Genomic DNA, 20,836 nt, shown 5'->3' on the forward strand with positions numbered 1-20,836 from the left:
GGTGGGAGCTGCTCTCTTCTCCAGGTCCTTTGTGCCATGGAACCAAAACCATTCCACTGCAAGGTGTAAAAAGTCAATTTTAAGGCAAAATCAATCTCTGAAAAGAGATTTGAGACAGACATCCCACCTAGCCCAGTCTGGGGCAGCCCTTGCTCAAGGCTGGCAGGTCTGGTCTTTAATTTATGGGATTTAAACCAATTCTTCATCTTTTATTTATACATTTTTTTTCCCATTAAGTGTATTTCCTTTTTGCTGTAGGAAGGAGGGATGGGATTGGGCTGCAGGAATGTTTTTGTTTCCTTCTTCAGCTCCACTACAGATTATTTAGGCATCCACAAATTCATCTTCCTGGTGGGTAACACTGGCTTCCTGAGAAGAGCTGAGGCCTTGGATGATTTTTGGAGCACGTTGAAGCATTTTAATGCAATAAATGAATAATGTTGGTTGCTAACAAGGCATCCTGTTGCCATCACTAATAGATTTTGATGGGAGCTCTGGGACAATCCCTTTACATCCTGAAAAGTCATTATTTTTCACTGTGGGGTTGTTCTTCAGCCTTGCTCGGAAATATTTCTTTAGGATGGAGATGTTTAATGTGCAGTTTTTTGGGTTTGCCCCAAGATAAACAGGAATTTTTGTGGAAACCCATCCGTTATCAATCAATCTTAGGCTGGAGATTCTTCAGCCAACAAAAAATCAACAGCAGTTTTGCTCTCTTGGAAAGAGCTGTGATTTTTTTTGAAGTGGTTACATTTTAAGGGCGATAAGAAAAGCCACAGCTCTTCATCCAAGAGCTGCATTCCTGGGAAATGTCTTTTCCTCGACAGAGAGGGCTTGGGAGGTTCTCTGGGGTGAGGTTGCCAATAATGTCAACAAAGAGCTCCAGCTTTGGCTGCTTTGGGTCTGTCAGAGCATCCCAACCTGATCTTCCAGCCTGGGGCTGACCACGAGGACAGACAGGAGACCTCGGTGTCCGTCTGTCCATCCCCTCCTCATCCTCGTGCAGAGCGAGGAGATCACGGGGATGAGGGGACAAGGACGTGCAGTGACGGGACAAGGATGGCTTTAAGGCAAAGAGGGCAGGGTTTGGTGGGAAACTGGGAAGAAATTCCTCCCTGGGAAGGTGGGGAGGCCCTGGGATAGAATTCCCAGAGCAGCTGGGGCTGTCCCTGGATCCCTGGCAGTGCCCAAGGCCAGGCTGGATGGGTTTGGAGCAGCCTGGGACAGGGGGAGGTGTTGGGGTGCAATGGGATGAGTTTTAAGGTCCCTTCCAACCCTTCTTGGATACCATAATCATCTTTTCATGCATCTTTTTCTTGTTTTTCCAGATTTGATGGGAATTTCAACACCAATGTCTTATTATGAATAGTTATTTACACTGAAACATTAAAAAGTTGTGTTTCCATTGTAAATATAAATTTAATAAATAATGGCTGATTGCTGATCCTCTTGTTGTCCTTCCACATTTGATGAGAATTTAAACTCTATGTTATTATAAATAATTATTTACACCACAAGATTAAAAAGCTGTGTTTCCATTGTAAATACAGGTTTAATAAATAATGTTTGATTGCTGATCCTGTTGTTGTCTTTCCAGATTTGATGGGAATTTCAACACCAACGTTTCCAGAACCATCAGCTGTGATAGACTCTCAACCACTGTCAACAGCAGAGCCTTCAATCCTGGACGTGACTTAAATTCTGGTGAGCAGCACAGTTCTACTTTGGGGTTTTTTTTTTCCTTCTGTTGTAGGGGTTTTTCTCCCATTAGACTCAAACATTTCCTTGGCACAGAGAATTTGCATTGATTGCCATAGCAACAAGCTTTTATTTCTCCTTGCAAGTGTCACACTGCTCTTAATTTGAGATTTCATGATTGAAAGCTGATACCTAAAGTAATGCCCTTAGTCTAAGTACTTTATAAAAATGTCATGAAGATTTTATTCCAGCCTACTGTGGATAATTTTGTTGTGGTTTCTACACTTTTTATTTCTTCCTTTTTTTATTTTATTTTATTTTTTTTTCTAAGGTTTTCTCCTTCCTGGGCCTGTCTGCTTTGGCATCAGCAGTGTCAGGGGCCACACAGGGAAGTTTCTCTGATCTTCTTAGCTGAGTTCAGCTCATGTGAGGCTGCCTTTGCAGTCATAGGCAAAAATTACCAAATGTGAGGGCATCCTAAAATATTTCCTGTCTTTGTCTTGTCAGGGCATTTTCTCCACACGTTTAAGGGCTTAGAGATATGCTTAGAATCAAAATACACACAACTGATCCCTGAAAAATTCAGCTTTTGGGCCTCTGCTGCAGCAAGGTTTTCTTCTTTTTTTGCATCCTAATCAGGGTGGATTAATACAGGGATTTCAGTTGGGTTTAGCCAGACTTTGGTCCAGCTGTTCCTTCTGACTTTTCAACTTTTTATGGTGCTCAGTGTCGTAAATTAGAGAACATTAATAGACTTTGGTTGTGGATTTCATTTTGGGGAGGTGTTGTTTGTTCATTCTTTTGGGGGAATAATGCAGATTTGGGATATATTTTATTTTCACTTTCAGAGGTATTTTGGAATAAAATGCTGATTTATTTTATTAACTTGACTGCCCTGCCATTCCACCCTCACCATCTTACAACAAACAGAGGGAAAGAACCCCACATTTTTATAAACTCCTTTACTGTTTCTCTTCTTACAGCTTTGCTTTCTGGATTTCTAATGAAATATAAAAATGAGCAGTCCCCATAGATCCTTTTCCATCCCATCCATTGTATCCCACATCTTGGAAGCAGGTGCTGGCCAGGCTGATTTCCTGACACTCCATGATTTGTGTGGTGTTTTCCATCCTAAAGCCAGGCACTCTTTGTTCACTCACTGTGATTTGCTGAGCTTTGTTTTACTCATCTCTTTATTAAAAAAAAAAACCAAACCCAAACAACTCATTAAAATAATGTTTAAATCACATGCAGTTGTTAATTAATCAGAATAATTTTTGAAGGCAAGTTTAGAGTCACTGTTGTAAGAGCAAAGCGTGGAATGAATCACTTCATGGTTTTTAATTAAATTAAATAAAAATCTTTTTCTGCTGCAGAAGTTGGAGGTTAAAAAAGTATTCAAGAAATATTCCTTACTTTTGAGTGATGGGAAGCAAATAAATTGCAGTTTCTTGTAAACATAATTTAAATTTCTGGTTTGAATTCTCAGAGAAATAAAGGTTCCTGCTGTCCTGGCTCAGCAGTGAGGCTCAAGTGCCTCCTCTTCCCTTGCCTCTGGCTTGAGAGATTCCTGATGAAAGGAGAACCTTCAAAACATGGCATTGGCAGGAAAGGGCAGCAGGAGAGGAGAGGGAATTGAGGGAGAGTAAGAACAGGGGTTTATTGACAGCAGAGTCTCCTCTGGCTCTCCTGGTACAGAAACAGCCTTGGGGGGAGGTTGTGATCGGGTTTTGATTAGGGAGGAGATGTCTGTAAGAGAGAATTGGGATGGAAAGAGTGGATTGAGGCAGGAAAACAGGATGGAAATGGTTAATTTGAGAAACAGAAGCTGGTACTGGGTGCACACATAGTGAAGAGAGAAGTTTTGTGTAGGTGAGGTCCAAGGAATATCCTTGGTCCTTGTTGTGTTTGAAAGTCTGGGAGATCAATCCCAGGTGGGGTTGGGTTGGAAGGAGCTCAGATCCCATCTCATCCCAGCCCAGCCATGGCAGGGACAGCTCCCCCTGTCCCAGGCTGCTCCAAACCCATCCAGCCTGGCCTGGGACAGGGATCCAGGGACAGCCCCAGCTGGGGTTGGGGACAGTTCCACCTTCCCATCCCTGCTCCTCATCTCAGCCCCAGGAGCTCCAGCCCCAGTGACCCCTGGGGCTGGACACGACCCATGGCCAGAGCGGTGTGGGGCTGCAGGAGCACTGGGATGAACTGGGATGAACTGGGATAAACTGGGTGTGGGGAGCCTTTGGGTGCTGTGTGGGTGCTGTCTGTAGCACTTGGTGATGGAGCCATGGGCTGGGACCTCCAGACAATCCCTGTGTGTCCAAAGGAATTCCTGGGCTGGGACAAGACTTGCCCTGGGATAGAAATGGAGTGGGAAGCGGTTTTGGTTAGAGGGATGAAGAGCTCTCAGTGCCCCAGCATCCCCCCAGCTGGGGAGATGCTGTCACCTCATAAATGGGGTTTAAAAGCACTAATTAGTGTATCTGTGTCTTAAAACTTTGCATTTTCTCTAGAACCACTTACCTTACACCCAGGGCACAGCCCTTGGTGTGCACAGGAGCCAATTTTCAATAACTCCATCAACACTCACATTAAACTAAAACCACCTCTGAAAGAAGACAGGGTTCAAATACAAAAAAAAAAATTCCCCATATCCCATAATTTTCTTTTCTTCTCTCATAAGTGTCTTCATGAAGAGCTGGGGAGGGATATCTGTTGCACCTTGGGTTTAGGCTCTACCTTTGCCTCACTTATTTTTATGCTTTAAAAATACATTTTTATTGTGTTTGGTACATCTGGGTGTTCTCATCGTTGTCTTCCTGAATGAGTTTTTCATTTCATTCTGAAGGTAAAAGGCAAAATTCCCATGAGTATCGTCCCTTTTCCCACGTGAGTTCTGCAGTTTAAATAATCCTGCCTATAAAAAGCTCCTGGCAAAACATAAATTTCAGCTCTGCTCTGCTCGACCTCGAGCTCAGCTCTGGAAATGTTAATCTTGGCCCAGAGTAAAAAGTGGGATCGGAGTGGTGAAGTTGGAGGTGTTGGAAAGGAACGGAATTTGCACCGCAGGCTCAAAGCCACAGGAACAGAGCCTGGGAGAGCCCTCAGGGGCAGCAACCCCAAATTCCACCCTGAGCACGGTGTTAAAAAGGGGGAGGGAGCTCATGAAACTTTGAAATCTGTTTTTTCCAGCATTATTGGAATTATTTTTTCGTTAAAATAAACATTAATCTGAGGGGAGGGAGAAAGAAATAGATGTGTCTCTTCTCAGCTTTAAAAAAATATCACTTTTCCCACTGTTTTTCTCTTGATATTAGGTGGCTTTTTGAATGTTTTTTAGTGTCTTGAAAAGATTTTGTTTTATCTTGCTTGGAGTTTTGCATCTGGATTACTTTTAGCCATTACTACAAAATAGATAAGGAGAAAGTCTTTATTCTCCAGATGGAGACACAGGCTTTGGGCAGTTAGATGAAGAGATCTGTCCTCACCACTCTGAATAGTCCTTTATTTATTAAATCTTCCCCAGAGCCAGCACATTATGTTATCAGATTCCTTTGGAGGGGTTTTTTTTTGCCTTTTGAATAAACAGGGAACCAGTAAATCTTTCTCCTTCTCATCCTTCAAAGTGCTGAAATGTCTGTTCCACGTCAGGCAGCTTTGGCAGAGTGCTCCTCCCCAGGAATATGCAGAGATGGCACCAAACTGCCCAAGAAATTTGGTCTGTTTTATTCGAGGTGTTGATCATTTCAAATCTTAGAATCATAAAATATCTGGAGTTGGAAGGGATCAAGTCCAGAATGTGGAATGTTCCTTAAATTGCTGTATTTTAAACCGATTTTGGGCTGAGTTAAAGTGCTTGGGAGGTATTTGAGCAGAAGAGTTCCTCCTTCCAAATCCTTTTAACAGAGGAATCTGGACCCATTCCTTAAAATGAAAAGTTTTTTTTTTACTTCTTTTCCCTTCAGAGTTCTAAGGATTGAGCAGGGCTCAGTTCTGGCTCATGCCACCAGCAGAATGTTAATTATGGCTGAACTGCAGAGCTTTTATTCCTGATGACAACACAGGAGCTGGAATTGGGTTTGGCTTGGGAAATCCTGGATCAGATCTGTCTGCAGAGTTAGAGGATGTCTTCACTTGTACAATAAACACATTTCTTTGTGCTGTTTCTTCACCATGAGGGTTTTTAATGGAGAGACTTGTCAGAGGAGAACTGAAAATTCAACTTCCCTGGTTTTTGTGGGATGAGATCCGAGGTCGGCAGCTCAGCAAATGCAATGCTAAAGAGGAGGGCTGTAAGAAACCCTTTTATAACGAGCAATTATGTTCAGTAGTTCCTTTTTTCTTTCCCCTGACTGTTTGTGCTGTTCTTTGAAGATTAATTAGTTAATGATTTGGCTGTGCTTTGAAGATGTAAAGTGGTATCTAGAAGTGCTAAGTGTTATCATATCGCATTCCCTTTGAAGTTTTATAAACTCTATCACACAGGGCTTTCTTCCTAAAAGTCCTTTTTGCCTTGTGAGATATTTATAATTAGAGAGAATGATCATTTCAAATGCTGTCATGTTAATAGTTTCCAACTTTTCCGGTCTGCAGCAGGATTTGGGGTCAGATATTGCTGCAGGGGAAGTGGAGGGGACAGAAGTTTTGGAGTGACTTGGCAATGCCACCTCACAGGCAGCTGATTATTCCCAGTCTGCACCCAGAATTAAGGGATCAGCTTTTTATTTGATGGAATAACCTGTCCAGGGACTGGTTTTGCTGGGAGGAGGAGGAGGTGGGAATAAACTACAGGCACTAAAAAGTTTGGGGTAAGTGAGGTTTAGGCTAAAATAAAAATCATCTACTGTGTGTCCTGGCAAGGAGCAAGAATTGAGGAAATATCTGCAGGGCATTCTTACAGCTTGAGTGGATGGAAAATGTGTTTAAAGAGAAAAAGTCTGGATTTTTCAGCCATGGCTTATCTGCAGGGAGATTGTCTGCTGTGGTCATAGGAAAAAGAAAAAAAATGGGGGAAAAAAAGCAGAGTTAGGATAAAATTGGTGATCTCTGGGGAGGGAGGAAACATGAGCACAACTGTGTGAAAAGAAAGAACAGCAGAGCTTGAGTTTCAAAACCAATTGTTGTATGAGGAAAATGAACACTTTTAAATCTGCATACTCTCGTGGGGAAATAAATACAGCTCGTGGCCTTGCAGGAATGAGAAGTTTATCTTTAATATAGCAAGGATTAAAAAAGCCAAAGCCTTTAAATTATAAACTCCTTTATTGTAATGTTGTTGGTAAAATGAGACTGGACAAGTTATTTCATCCAGGCTTTAACTGAGTGTTCACATGTCAACTTTGAAATGACATTTTTCAAGTTCTGTAACTCAAAAAACTTCAACAGCAGAAATTCAGCTTCTTTATACGAAACAACTTCGCTCCCAGAATGAAGAATTTGGGGTAGCTGGGTATAAAAAGAAGGATTTAAATGATTTATAGTCTCACAGCCCTTCTGCCTGCAGGAGGAAGCAGCAGTTCAGAGAAAAAATTGATTTTGAAGGGGAATGATGAATCTCTGGTACTCCTTGGTCCATCAAGGCAGGGAATTGTTCTCATTTCTGCACAGAACTCAGCAGTCCCAGCCCAGCATCCCAGTGGGATTTGCAGGCACTGTGGGAAGTGTAAAATACTGTGGCAAAGAGGAGTGGGGAAAGGCCAGGACAGTGGTTTTTGCAGGGTAATTACACTGAGCTGGATGTGGAGGGAGCATGGTGGCCACAGCCAGTCTGGGAAACTTGAGTAAGTGCTAAAGTGTGGAGGATGTGGGACTCAGCCCATCCTCGGTGTGGCTCTTTGGGTGTAGAGTGTCTGGCTGAGGTTTGAATGTGCCCTGCAGTCCTTTCCAACCCAAATATTGGAATATTTGATAATGAAGGAGATGAAACTGGTCTGTGTTCAGTGCCAGTCCTGAGGAAATGCTGCAGGGAAATGCTGAGCAAAAGGTGAAATCAGAGCCCCCCTCTGCCAGTTCTTTTTGACAACATGAAAAGAGAAATGGCAAAGATATATTTTCTTTTTTTTTTTTTCCCTTGCATTTTAAGCTGGTGTGATCCACTTTATTTATAAGATTTCAAATATCCAGATTTTATTTTCAGTCTGCTGCAAGCAGAGATGTTCTGTCCTGAGTGGAAAATAAACCTGTTCCTGCTGTGGTGCTTTAGGAGGGGTTTGTGCCTCCCATGCTAAGGATTTCCCATTCCCTCTCTCCTGGGAGCATTTCCCTTTTGTTTTAAAGGACTCAGATCAGTGGTGGGGCAGAGCTGGTGATTCCATGGATGAAAATCCTGAGTCTCTCCAGGTTGGAGGGAGAGCAGACGAGGTCCATGGGGCATTCCCACTGCCCTGGGAGGCTGAAATCCCAGTGCCAATGGAATCTGTTCCATTTCCAGTGCCAATGGAATCTGTTCCATTTCCAGTGCCAGTGGGATCTGTTCCCTTCCCAATATCCATGGGATCTGTTCCTTCCCAATACCAATGGGATCTGTTCCCAGTGCCCATGGGATCTGTTCCTTCCCAACACCAATGGGATCTGTTCCTTCCCTGAGTCCATGGGATCTGTTCCTTCCCAATGCCCATGGGATCTGTTCCTTCCCTGTGTCCATGGGATCTGTTCCTTCCCAGTGCCCATGGGATCTGTTCCTTCCCAACACCAATGGGATCTGTTCCCAATGCCCATGGGATCTGTTCCTTCCCTGTGTCCATGGGATCTGTTCCTTCCCAGTGCCCATGGGATCTGTTCCTTCCCAACACCAATGGGATCTGTTCCCAATGCCCATGGGATCTGTTCCTTCCCTGTGTCCATGGGTTCTGTTCCTTCCCTGTGTCCATGGGATCTGTTCCTTCCCTGTTCCCATGGGATCTGTTCCCAATGCCCATGGGATCTGTTCCTTCCCTGTGTCCATGGGATCTGTTCCTTCCCTGTTCCCATGGGATCTGTTCCTTTCCCTGGCAACAGGTTGGTTATGAAGCTGTGAGCACCAAACCTGTTTAATATTTTAATATATTCCACAAAAAACCCCAGGATTTTTTAACATGGAGGCTTTTCCCTTTATGGAAGGGATGGTGACAGTGTATTTATTATTACATGGAGATCTAGGGGTGTATATCTGTTATATAAAATTGCTTTAATCTCTCCCTTCCTCACTCTGGCCTTGTCTTCCCGGGACCTGGGTCTGCTTCAGAGATCCAGGAACTGTCATCACATATTAAACAAAATCTGTCCAATCCATTGCTGAGTTTCCAAAAGCCTTGACCTGTTTGCAAATCAGTTTTACCAGTGAGTTTTACCTGTCCTGAGCAGAGCAGTTTGTGTTTCATGTTGGGCTCTGATCGTTCTTCTCCAAGAGAGGGGCCCTGAGTAACAAAACCTCCTGGTCTGGGCTGCCTTTGTAACTCTGCCTGATTTTCCCTTTCCTCCCTGCAGTCCTTGCTGATAACCTGAAGTCTAACCCAGGAATTAAGTGGCAATATTTCAGCTCAGAAGAAGGGATTTTCACCGTGTTCCCAGCCCACAAGTTCCGGTGCAAAGGCAGCTACGAACACCGCAGCAGGTAGGATTTACCTCCTTCCAATTTCCTGGGAAAAGCATTAATTCCCCAAGCCCTGATTTCATTCAGTGTTGTCCTTTGCCAAGCTGACAACATTCATGAGTAACTTCTAATGGAGTCCCCTGGGTTTTCTTCAGGGTCGTTTTTTAAAGCACCACTTTTCACTTCTAAGAAACTCAACTGAAATTCCAAACAGGTTCCTCACCTCTCCCAAATTAAATCAGCTGGAAACAGCAGTGACTTGGAAGTTGTGGGTCAGCCTGCAGGCAAAATCTGACTTACATTTGACTCATACTTGACCCCAGTTAATAAAGCAGTGAACACACACTCTGCAGATTTGGCAGATTTTTGCATCACTTTGGGGAGGGAGGGGAAGGATGAGAGACTGGGAAGGGCACGTGGGTAAGAACATTTTTCCCCAGGTTCAGGTGGGACAGCATGGATGGTAGGGAAGTAGCAGTGCAAATTTCCTTCCACTAAAATAAAAAAATAAAAATAAAGCATCAGCTGGGGGCAAGGTTTCCTGCACAGGGATTTCTGTTCTCTAGACATGAAGCCAAGAATTTGAGGTCCAGTATCTTTCCCTGCTTTTTCTGTCAGTCCCATGGGATTGATGAAGGCTCAAGGGTGGGAAGGTGCAGTGGCTTTAATATCTCTGGTCACACATGAATTAATTGTACCAGTTAATCACATCCAGGAACTTTTTGGGGACACTAAGGAGAGTTTGGTTTCTTGTCAGGGTTGAGCAATCCAAAGTTCACTGATGGTATCTTTGGTGTGTCATCAAAGCACAAAGTTCTGAGCTTGGCTGGGTTTTCTGGGCCTTGGAAAGGTGTGGTCTGAAGAGGTGAGAGCTGGGGGTGCCCCAGTCCTGCCCAGAACTTGGCCACTGAAACCATCAGTGATTTTATCCAAATCTCTTAGTCTGGGTCATAGTTCCTCTGTGCCTAAATAAAGGGTATCTTTTTGGTAATATTTACTTCAGAGGTAGCTTGAGTGAATTAATTAGTTAATGCTTCAGTGCTTTGAAGATCAAAGACCCAGTTTCAGTTGCAGGTATTAATCCAGGGTAGAGCTGCAGGCTGTTTTACAGCTGAGAACTGATTTGTGCCAGTTGTTTACTGCAGTGCCTTGTCTCAAATCTTCTGCATTTCCTTTCCTCTTAATAAGATTTCTCTGTCTGCCTTTGATATAATAAAATTTAGATCCCAGAACTCTCATTTGACTGTAACTGGTTTTGTGTCTGGACTAAAGAGGAAAGAGAATCTTGCCATTTTATTTTAATCCTTCCTCTGTGCTGAGGATCTTCCTAATTTATTCCAGGTTGAAACCTTGACATGAGAGCTTGTGAACTCTTTCACACATCTCTCAATATTGAGCTGGATCTGAAAACACTTCCCTGAAAACAAGTTTTCTGGTGTTAGCACAGCCCCATGGCAGCACCGAGAGTCCTCACTGGTGTTCTCTCACTTTGGGATGTAAAACTGGGCAGATCCAAGGGTTTGTGGAGCATGACTTGGCTGAGAGTCATCCCAGGGCACCCTGCCTTGGCCAGGAGCCTTCTTACAGCAACCCAAACACCCTGGGCTGATCAACTCCCTGCTGCTGCACAGGTTTTTACTTGTCATGGCCCCGGCACATCCCTGTTGTTGCACTCAGTTCAGGTGTGGGTGAAGTTCCCAGCAGGCAGGATTTACCAGGAGGCATTTCTCACTTCATTCAAACCTTGGTGTGAACTGCTGCACTGATCCCAAACCAAGCAACAAGCTTTATTCCTGAAAGCTCTTGCTGTGACAGAGAGAAGAACCTGGTTTAGGTTAAAACATTCAGAAAGTGAGAGGCATTTCTGCACGTTCAGATTCTCAGCTGGCCTTTCCTGATGCAAGTTTTCTTAAGGGGGGAAAAAAAAATCCCTGGTATAATTCATTATTTCTTCCTGGTTGTTTGCTTGGGTGTTTTAATTCCTGCCTCTTTCCACTTTGGGAGCATTTCAGTGGTTTGACTGGGTGCCTGATGAGTGATGGTGCTTTGGCTTTTGTCCCTCCTCAGACCCGTCTACGTCTCGACCGTTCGCCCTCAGTCCAAGCACATCGTGGTCATCGTGGACCACGGGGCCTCTGTGTCAGAGACACAGCTCCAGATTGCCAAGGATGCTGCCCAGGTCATCCTCAGCTCCATCGATGAGCACGACAAGGTGAGATTTCTCCAGGCAAGGAGCAGCTTTCCCTGGGTGTTTGGTTCTTACCCAAAGCGCTGTTTTCAGCCCTCAGCTGCCTCCGAGGGGTGACAGAGCCTTGAGCTCGCTCTTGGAACTTTTCTGCCTCAGGGGAGACATTTGGGGATCTGCAGGCTGGGAAAAACATGAAATCCCACTGATCCAAGGCAAAATCTTGTACCTGAGCAATCTTTAAAGGCTTATCCATCTCAGCAGATATTTCAGTGATGGTCAACAGGAGGAAGAACCACGTTCCAAACATGACTCCTTCTCTCACCCTAGACTGCTTTGAGCAGCTCATTTCACCTCTGAACCTCTCTTTTTGTCTTATGAAAGTGGAAATTATTTATTCTCCTGCAGTACTAGGGTGAGCTGAAGCATAATTAGTGTTTGGAAGATTCACAGATAATTATGGTGGCAGCAAAGGGCTGAGAAATCTGGGTTTGATTTCTTCCTTTGTCGCTTAACCTGTAATTTTTTTTCAGTAGAGACAACCAGAAACCCATAAGATGCTTCTGTAAGAAGTCTCCAGTTTGGTCTTAACTTTTAGTAACTCTCTGCTGGTGAGACCTTCATCAGTCTCTCTGCTTGGGTTTTCTTTTGTGAGTAGGAAGAGTTTCAGTTAAATTAAATTGAAGAAAACTGATGATAATCTTTTGCCTTAAGTATTCTCATGAATAATATGAGAAAACCACTTGTAACTTCGTGCTTTTCTAGAGATTTAATGTGGTAAAGCAGTCTTACAGTTCAGCAGGATTAATAGCACTTAAATTTAAGTGTCAGAAGGGTTTGTGTTAGAATAGAGAATACATTTAAGACACCTATTCCTTGGTCAGTAGCTCAGTGGGTACAGAACCTGTTACACAGGTATCTAATTACTGCTTAATTCTGTGATTGTCTTGCCTCAGTCTTGCTCCCTAATGAAGTTTGTCACTCAGTTAATGAGCCTGCTGTGTTAGATGTCATTAAGGCATAGTGGTAACACTTGCATTAACTTATTTACAGGAGAAGCTGATGTCAGAGTCCTCTTGCTTTGACTGAAACGTTAAAACAACAAAAAGCTTTGCAGGGAGGGGTCCTTAGAGGGGTTATTTTTTTTCATTTCTCTGGGCTCTCCAGGCTTTCCTGAAAATGCTCTCTGCTGATTTCCCTGCCAGTTCTCACCCAGGCTCTGGCCAGAGCAGTGCATTACCCATTGTGAGGGAGCAGAGTGACTCCGCTGAGAACCAAATACCAAAATCTCTTTTCCTCAAACTCCCCACAATCCTTTTGAAATTCAACAGATTAATGCCTGAAGCATTTCTTTCCCAACAATCCACTTTGAGACCCATGGGATCTCCTCAGCTGGCTTCTCCCTGTGTGGTGTGTGTGGGTGTGCAGAGACCCTTCCAGGGGAGCTGATCCCATGGAATCTCTCTCTTCCCTTCAGATCTCGGTGCTGACGGTGGCGGACGCGGTGCGGACGTGCTCCCTGGACCAGTGCTACAAGACCTTCCTGTCCCCTGCCACCAGTGAGACCAAGAGGAAGATGTCCACCTTTGTCAGCAGCATCAAGGCCTCTGACAGCTCCACACAGCACGCCCTGGGATTCCAAAAAGCTTTCCAGCTCCTCCGGAACACCAACAACGGCACCAGGCTCCAAGGAAGTAAGCCAGCCTCTTGTGCAAGCCTGCTTATTTCAGTGTTTTCTTATTTCACATTCTCACTTTGGTAGAGGCCAAGGGAGTGGAGTGTGTTGAATATTAACAAAAATGTGCTCTGTCCCCTGTATTTTTATTTTAGGGAGCGTTTCCTTGGGCTGCAATCCGTGTGAGGGATTGTTGGATGTGTCCTTTCCCTTCTCTTTTGTGTCACTTGCTGCCTTGCCTTTCTTTTGAACTGAAAGAGGAAAATGCAGGATTGATCTGTGTGATAGCTGAGTTATTTCTCCAGTCTATATGGGGGGGCTTTTCCAGGAAAATTGCAGCTTCTGCAGGTTCATTTAATGATTGCTGGTTCATTTGCATATGGATGATGTGCCTGATTGGAATCCTGGGGAAGCAGCCCTTGCTTCCCAGGGAAATGGCTCTTTTGAGGATACCAATTATGGGTGATGTTTTGTGGAACACAAAGCTGGCCTGGCTAAATCTTCCTTCACCTCAGAACACCCCCCCTGAACTCTGGGTGCTCATTATGAACTTTATCCCTCCCCTTCCCAAGATTTGGGTTTTTTCTGGGTGTTTTTTGTAATGAGGATGTGGTGAAAGACATGGAAAAGATGGATGTGAAATTGAGGAAGCTGTGGAAGGTGAATTCTGCGTTCTGAGTGCTCCTCAGATTTGAGTAACACGGCAGTGCCGTGGCAGGGTGGAGGGAACAGCCCCTCTCCATGGGGATACTGGGATTATGTAACACAATTCCCACAGCCTGGCCCTGTGCCTGCTCCAGGGAGAGCAGATCCTTCAGTGTCCCAGAGAGCTCAGAGGCTGAGCAGGACCAGAGAGAGAGGACAAGTCCAGGAATTGAAATGCTTTGGAAAGAATGAGGAAATACCCTCACATTCCACGTGCCTTTCCTTGGGTTTATGGAATGGTGCTTTTGCTACCAAAGGTTCAGCCCATTCCTGAGCTTCAGGCCACTGGCACAGGGAGCCTTTGTGTGACTGCACAAATCCTGCTCAAGGGCAGGATTTTACCATCCTCTGGCAAAATGATGATGGGGAGCAACTCCAGCAAATGCAAAATAAACAGTGCAGCTGGCTGGGATGAACTTGTCATCAGGAGTTATTCCAAGAACATCAGCTGAGGAGGAGTCTTGAGCATCCTCCTGCATATTCCCCATTCCTGGAAGTGTCCAAGGCCAGCTTGGACAGGGCTTGGAGCAATCTGGGATAGTGGGAGGTGTCCCTGCCCATGGCAGGGGTGGGATGAGATGGGCTTTAAGGTCCCTCCCAACCCAAACCATTCCAGGATTCCATGATTTTGTGTTTGGCACTGTTTTCTACTAGCATCTGAAGTTTTGGCATATTCATACTTTACTAAGTTTCATATGAAACAACCCTTTTGGGGCACAAGCACAGAAAGTTAAAATGCAAATGTTTGGATTTAGGTTTTCTCTACATGTGGAAGATTGTGAAGATCTAAAGTGTTTATAACGAATTTCAGAATTCCTGGTGTGAGACACAATAGGTTTGAGAAGAGGATGTTTATAAAACATGTCTCATTTTCTTGTAAATAATCTTTTCATCTTTTTTTTAAAAAAAACAAACAAACCCACAAAAAAAAAAAACCCTCCTTCATTTCACTGTTAATTTTCTAACATCCTGTTCCCAGAGAACAATGTGTGGGTGTGTCAGGGAAGCTGTTGAGATACAGCCTCAATCCCAAATTCACACTGGCAAATCCAGAAGGGAACTGCTGGTGTGAGATGGGAGAACTGTGCTGTTAATCTGGATTTTCAGCTTCAGTTCCTGCTGCAGTCCTGCTCAGCAGATCCTCATCCCAAAAGGTGACAAAATGCTCCAAAAGCTGCTTGCTCTGGTCCCTGATGCAGATTTAGGACTGGCTCTTGTCAGTGCATCCAGGCTGCAGATAGAATATCCCTGCTGTAGCCTTGGAAACACAGCAACAATTGTCCTTAAACTTCCCCCAAAGCTGCTTCAATACCTGGCTTTGCTTTTTTTCCTACTTTTAGCCCTTACAAAAAACTAAGGTAGAAATTTCCCCAAATTAACAGTACCTCCTGTTTGTGTCAAAATCTGGTTCTGGCTGAAATTCTGGTCAAGTCATGAGGACAAAATGTGCAAGTCAAAGCATTGATACCTATTTAATAAACCAGTACAGCAAATCCACCAAAAATCCAGGTGAAACAGGAAAGTTGGGATGTGGCCACGTCAGCCCAGTGCTCTGGATTTACTCTGTGTTCATTATAAACACAAACCACTCTCAGTCCTGAGATAAATGTGATGGGGCAGGCAGGGGGGTAAGCACAGGACTGTGAATTGTTGTGTTCAGAGGTTTTGGGGCAGGACTTTGGCCAGGAACATCCTCAGCCTGAAAAACGTGTTCCAGGGAAAGTGTCAGGGGCCAGGTGACGTTCCCAAGGTTTCTGCTCTGCCCTAATCCATGGGAAGGCATCCTGTGCAGTTCCATGCCTTAGGATTGCAGGATGGAAGCAGAACAGAGGGGCAGGAGGTGAAAAGTGCAGGTTTTTACCTTGTGGAGCCTTTTCCATGGAATTGGAGCAGCTGCTCCAGGTGCTGGATCTGTGTGTTCCTGCCTGGAGGCAGCCAAGCTCCTCAGCCTGGAGGGGAGAAGGATCCAGGGAGGCCCAAGTGCCAGGAGAGCTGGGGAGGGATTTGGGACAAGGGATGGAGGGGCAGGACACAGGGAATGGCTCCCAGTGGAGAGGAAGAGTTAGATGGGATACTGGGGAGGAGTTGTTCCCTGGGAAGGTGAGGAGGCCCTGGCACAGGGTGCCCAGAGCAGCTGTGGCTGCCCCTGGATCTCTGGAAGTGCCCAGGGTCAGGTTGGACGGGGCTTGGAGCAGCCTGGGACAGTGGAAGGTGGGACTGGATGGGTTTTAAGGTCCTTTCCAACCCAAACCATTCCATGACTCCAGAGGCAGAAGGTGCCTGTGGGGTTTGCTCAGGAGAAGAAGCCCCAGAGCTCCCGGGTGGCCGACAGGCACCAAACCAAACAGGAATTTGCTGAGTGCCAAGAGAGCAGCCTGAACACCAGAGGCTGGAATCCATGTGGCTGCAGTGTGTTTGTCCCCTGGAGATGCTGGGGATTCCTGGATGAAGCTGCTGTGAGCAGATTTCAGGGCTCTCACCCGAATTCAAACCTTTGTGCTGTGTCTGTGGTTGTGTTTCAGATACTGACATGGTCATCATTTATCTCTCGGCCGGGATCACATCAAAAGATTCCTCAGAAGATGATAAAAAAGCCACTCTGCGTGTCATCAACGAAGAAAACAGCTTCCTCAATAACTCAGTGATGATCCTCACTTATGCCCTCATGAATGGTGAGAGATGCTTGTGATTTCCAGGCCATAAAATTCCCTTTCCTGGCACAGCACAGCTCGTTTATCAAGCTCATTCCAGGGTAATTCCAGGCCTTACTGGGAGCAGTTTGCTCACGGATTTTGGCACATTTAAGCAGAAGCTGCATCCAGATGTTGTCACTTTGGTGTTTATAACTGTGCCACTCTATCCTTGTGTATCCCAGTGCAGCTGCAGGGATATGAAATATTGTGGCCTGGATTGTCCAGACTGAGTTAAATTTATTAATAATTGCAGTTGCAAACCTTTCTGAGGGGCAGCAAACTGGGGCTAAATGTGACTCCATCAGCCAGGGAGGGTGAATGGGAGATCAGACCAAATCTGAAATGCTTTAATAACCTGGAAACCAACCCAGGAGTGAAGCTAAACATGAAGATCACCCCCTCATTTTCCAAAAAAACCCATTTTTGGCATAAAGACAGTTTGTTGTATTACTGAAAATAGCCAAGGAAATGAATGCTTTACCTAATGTATGATTTGGTTGTAAATTTAAATACTCCCTTGAGACTGGGGCGTGCAAAAAGTTTTGATTTGTGTGCAGGAGTTGAGGCTGGGACTTGAGTGAAGTGTGAAACTGGAATGATTGAGCTGGAGAACAAAGCCTGTTATCTCCCAGGGCAGAGGATTCGCTCCTGCTCCTGCCTGTGGGCGAGCCACCGGTGGAGAACAAAGAGCTGTCCTGTGGATTTATGGGACACACAACTCTCTGTTCCAAGGGCTTTGTTTCAAGTGGGGATGTGAACAGCATGGCCAATTTTTGCACTGTGCAACAGTAGGAGAGAGACAATCTCATTAAATTTGGTGTTAGGTAATTAATTTTCTTCAAACCGATCTTTAAGCACTTCAATAAGAATATAGAATTTTCAGTACAGAGTAGGGCTCGTTCCCTTGGAGCAGGATGCAGAGCCTGGATGGAAGTGAAGCTCGTTTTGTCTGTTTTGCTCGTGTTTTGTGCCCCTGCTGCGTGGCAGAGGGGGTGACAGGGCTGAAGGAGCTGGCATTCCTGCGGGACCTGGCCGAGCAGAACTCGGCCAAGTACGGCGTGCCCGACCGCAGCGCCCTCCCCGTCACCAAGGGCAGCATGATGGTCCTCAACCAGCTCAGCAACCTGGAGACCACCGTGGGCAGGTTCTACACAAACCTGCCCAACAGGATGATCGATGAGGCCGTGTTCAGCCTGCCCTTCTCGGATGAGATGGGGGATGGTGAGTGCTGTGAAACCACCAGAGATCAGCTTCTCTTGGCTTTCACATCCCCAAGGACGCTCTCATATCCTGCAAGATTTTGGTTCATCTGCAGGAGGTTTGGTTGTGAAAGAAGTGGTGACAAGACATGGAGTCGACAGAGTTAGTTTGGGTTCTTGTGGTGAAGTTTGTTCTGTGTATGAGTTCATACACAACATCCATAATTTAATCTGTGGAGAGGAATTCTTTGTGCTGCAGGGAAATAGGTTGGAATGGCATCCATGGCAGCCCTGTGTAAGAGCAGGATAAAAGCAGCCTGGCAAATGGCACAAGGAGAGATTGTTAATTATTGTTAATTATTGTTAATTATTGTCCCAAGCTGGCCACCCTCAGCCTTTCTTTGGCTTCAGCACACCTGGACTGTTCTGAGACCCAAACTGAATTTAAAGCTGTTCCTGAGCAAATCTGAGTCTGAGCTTTTGCTCCTTGCTGCATTCCCTCCCTCAGTGATTAAACTCAGTTCCTGCTCTCTCCCAGAGCCATATCCAATGGAAAATGTGAGCAGCAAAGGATTGGGAATGGTGCCATAGAGAGCTTTGTCTTACGTGGATTTCAGAGTATTTCATTGTACATGCAAATGAATTTTATCTTGGGGTGAGGGAAGAGCTGCTGAGTTTCCAAACAGTGGTGGAGAAAATAGGAGCAAGAAGAAGTTGCAGAATTCTCACCTCAGGGATGAGATAAATCCCAAACTGTTGGGTAATTATGGATATGATTCCCAGCACAGTGGCAATACTGGGGTTTAGTTTAGCAGAGATTTAATACTCTGATTATGCATTAGATGAGTGACAGCTCATCCCAACTGCTGCTTTACAAGGAATAAGTAATTTCCTTCCTCTCCCATCCTATTTTTAAATGGTCCTACATTCTGTTAAAGGAACTCTGTTGGCTTTCCACACAAATTAATTTTTTATCTATAAGGAACCCACTTGGAGACTGACAAACATCAATGGTGGTGTGTTCTGATAAATTGATACTTCAGGTGACCAGCAGAAACCCAGATTAATTTATTAGGAGAGTGGCTGACAGCATCCAGACACAACAGAAACTCTGCTGAGCTTCCCTGGCTGCATTCCAGCATGGAACAAAAATAAAATGTAACTGTGTAACATCTCAAAATGCTCTGTTTCCTCTCAGAATCATTAACCAGATGATATTTCTGATGGTTTTATGGTGTTTCTCTCCCTCCAAGGCCTGATAATGACTGTCAGCAAACCCTGTTACTTTGGGAACCTCCTGCTGGGGATTGTTGGAGTAGATGTCAATCTTGCCTATATCCTGGAAGATGTCACCTATTACCAGGACTCCTTGGGATCCTACACCTTCCTCATCGATAATAAAGGTAATTTGGACTCAGATCATCTCCTCTAGTCCCACCAATTCTGAATTCTCACATCTCTGAGCAGTCTCTCAGTAATGAATGATAATATTCATTAAAACTTTAATCAGGTGCTGTTGGTTGGTTTTGCCTGGATGTTGCTGGAGATTTTAGGTGGATTCGTGGCTTGAAACTTCTGTCCTGGAGTTCTGGTTTGGAATCTCTTGCTGTGGGGATTTCCTACACCTGTGGCATCCAAGGTTTTCTGGGAAAGACAGAAAACTGATGTTAATGTGTGTTTCCAGCTCTTTACCTCAGATCCAGCTTGTTTTATTGCTGATTTTCATTTGCAACCCCTTTGATGATTGTTTGGTCACTGCCATCTTCACCAAAATAATTTGTAATTATATATATTCTTTTTTTCCCCTAAAATATCTATCCTAGGCTGAGTTTTGTAATGCACTCCACATTTGGGATTGTGTTTGTTTTTTAGGGTACACTCTGATGCACCCCTCCCTGACCAGGCCCTACCTGCTGTCTGAGCCTCCTCTCCACACAGACATCATCCACTACGAGAACATCCCCAAGTTTGAGCTGGTGCGCCAGAACATCCTCAGGTGAGGAACGGGATGCAACTCCCAAATGAGCAGCACTGGGAGCATTTCTAGAGGAATTTTAAGAGTATAGAAGGTAAAAATCCTTTTCTTACAATATCTGGATGTTTGGATGGATTTTTTTTTCCCCCTTAACAATTCTGGTTTGATTTTTCCTCCAGCTTTTTTTCAATTTTCATTTGTTCTGTAGTGTTTCCCAGCTGATCTGGGGAATATTCCTTCTAATCTCTCTCTTCCCACTCAGGAAGATTTCTCACTATTTGTTCTGAGTTTTTTTTTATCCTTTGCCTAATCTGAGAATTTTTAAGATGAAAATGTGGGGGTACCCAATTGCATTTTCAGCACGCACACACACACGCTTTCCTTCACCAAGCACAAATAACATTCCTTCAATTCTTATGATAATTATATAAACACACAATAGAAGGATTTTGCTGAAGTCCTAACAGTTTTGCTCAGTGTTTAATAAAATGCTGGATGTTTTATCTGCCACTGCAGCATTCCCTTGGGCAGCCAGATCATCACAGTTCCTGTGAACTCCTCGCTGTCCTGGCACGTCAACAAGCTGAGGGAGATTGGGAAAGAAGCCTACAACGTCAGCTATGCCTGGAAAATGGTGAGGAAAACAAGTGTGGGAATTCATGGCTCTGCTCCTGTCCTTCCTTCAGTTTGGGAATATCTAATCACTAATCTCAACCCAGGGATTAAAGTGGAATCTGAGGTTAAACATAATCCAGGTGAATTCACTGATGCCAGCAATAATTGGTTGCTTTGTGCCAACAAACTCAAGAAGGTACTTGTGAATCATTTCACAGTGTGAAGTTAAATCCAACCTAAAGGATTAAGCTGAGTAGTTTTAAGAGATTAAATCTGTCATTGTTTAACAGAAATTCACACAGGAAGATGTCTGGAGCTGATTTTTTAAGATTGTAATGCTGTGTTTAATACCAAAGTCCCTTTGCAGAGCAGCTGGGACATTCCAAGGTTTGCTGGTCTGGTGTAATTTAGAGTTCTTAAAATACCAAACCAGTAAAATATGTGGCACATGCAGCAAACAATTAAGAGTGGAAATAATAAAATCTTGCATTTGAGAGTTAACTTGTCTGTACTCTCCATAAAGG

At 44.5% G+C, this 20,836-nt stretch overlaps 1 protein-coding gene across 1 annotated transcript in view; it reads left to right on the top strand.

Annotated features, from left to right (window-relative positions):
* The window catches only part of CACHD1 (cache domain containing 1), an 87,573-nt gene that overhangs the window by 46,109 nt on the left and 20,628 nt on the right, over positions 1-20,836 (top strand). Inside the window, exons 4-12 of the mRNA XM_058842964.1 lie at positions 1,598-1,704; positions 9,160-9,286; positions 11,333-11,477; positions 12,928-13,144; positions 16,353-16,502; positions 17,511-17,744; positions 18,976-19,125; positions 19,595-19,718; positions 20,214-20,331. Coding sequence (XP_058698947.1) covers positions 1,598-1,704; positions 9,160-9,286; positions 11,333-11,477; positions 12,928-13,144; positions 16,353-16,502; positions 17,511-17,744; positions 18,976-19,125; positions 19,595-19,718; positions 20,214-20,331 — 1,372 coding nt within the window. The remainder of the gene's footprint in view (positions 1-1,597; positions 1,705-9,159; positions 9,287-11,332; positions 11,478-12,927; positions 13,145-16,352; positions 16,503-17,510; positions 17,745-18,975; positions 19,126-19,594; positions 19,719-20,213; positions 20,332-20,836) is intronic.

This window comes from Poecile atricapillus, chromosome 7 (genome assembly GCF_030490865.1).
Source record: "Poecile atricapillus isolate bPoeAtr1 chromosome 7, bPoeAtr1.hap1, whole genome shotgun sequence".
Lineage (NCBI taxonomy): Eukaryota > Metazoa > Chordata > Aves > Passeriformes > Paridae > Poecile > Poecile atricapillus.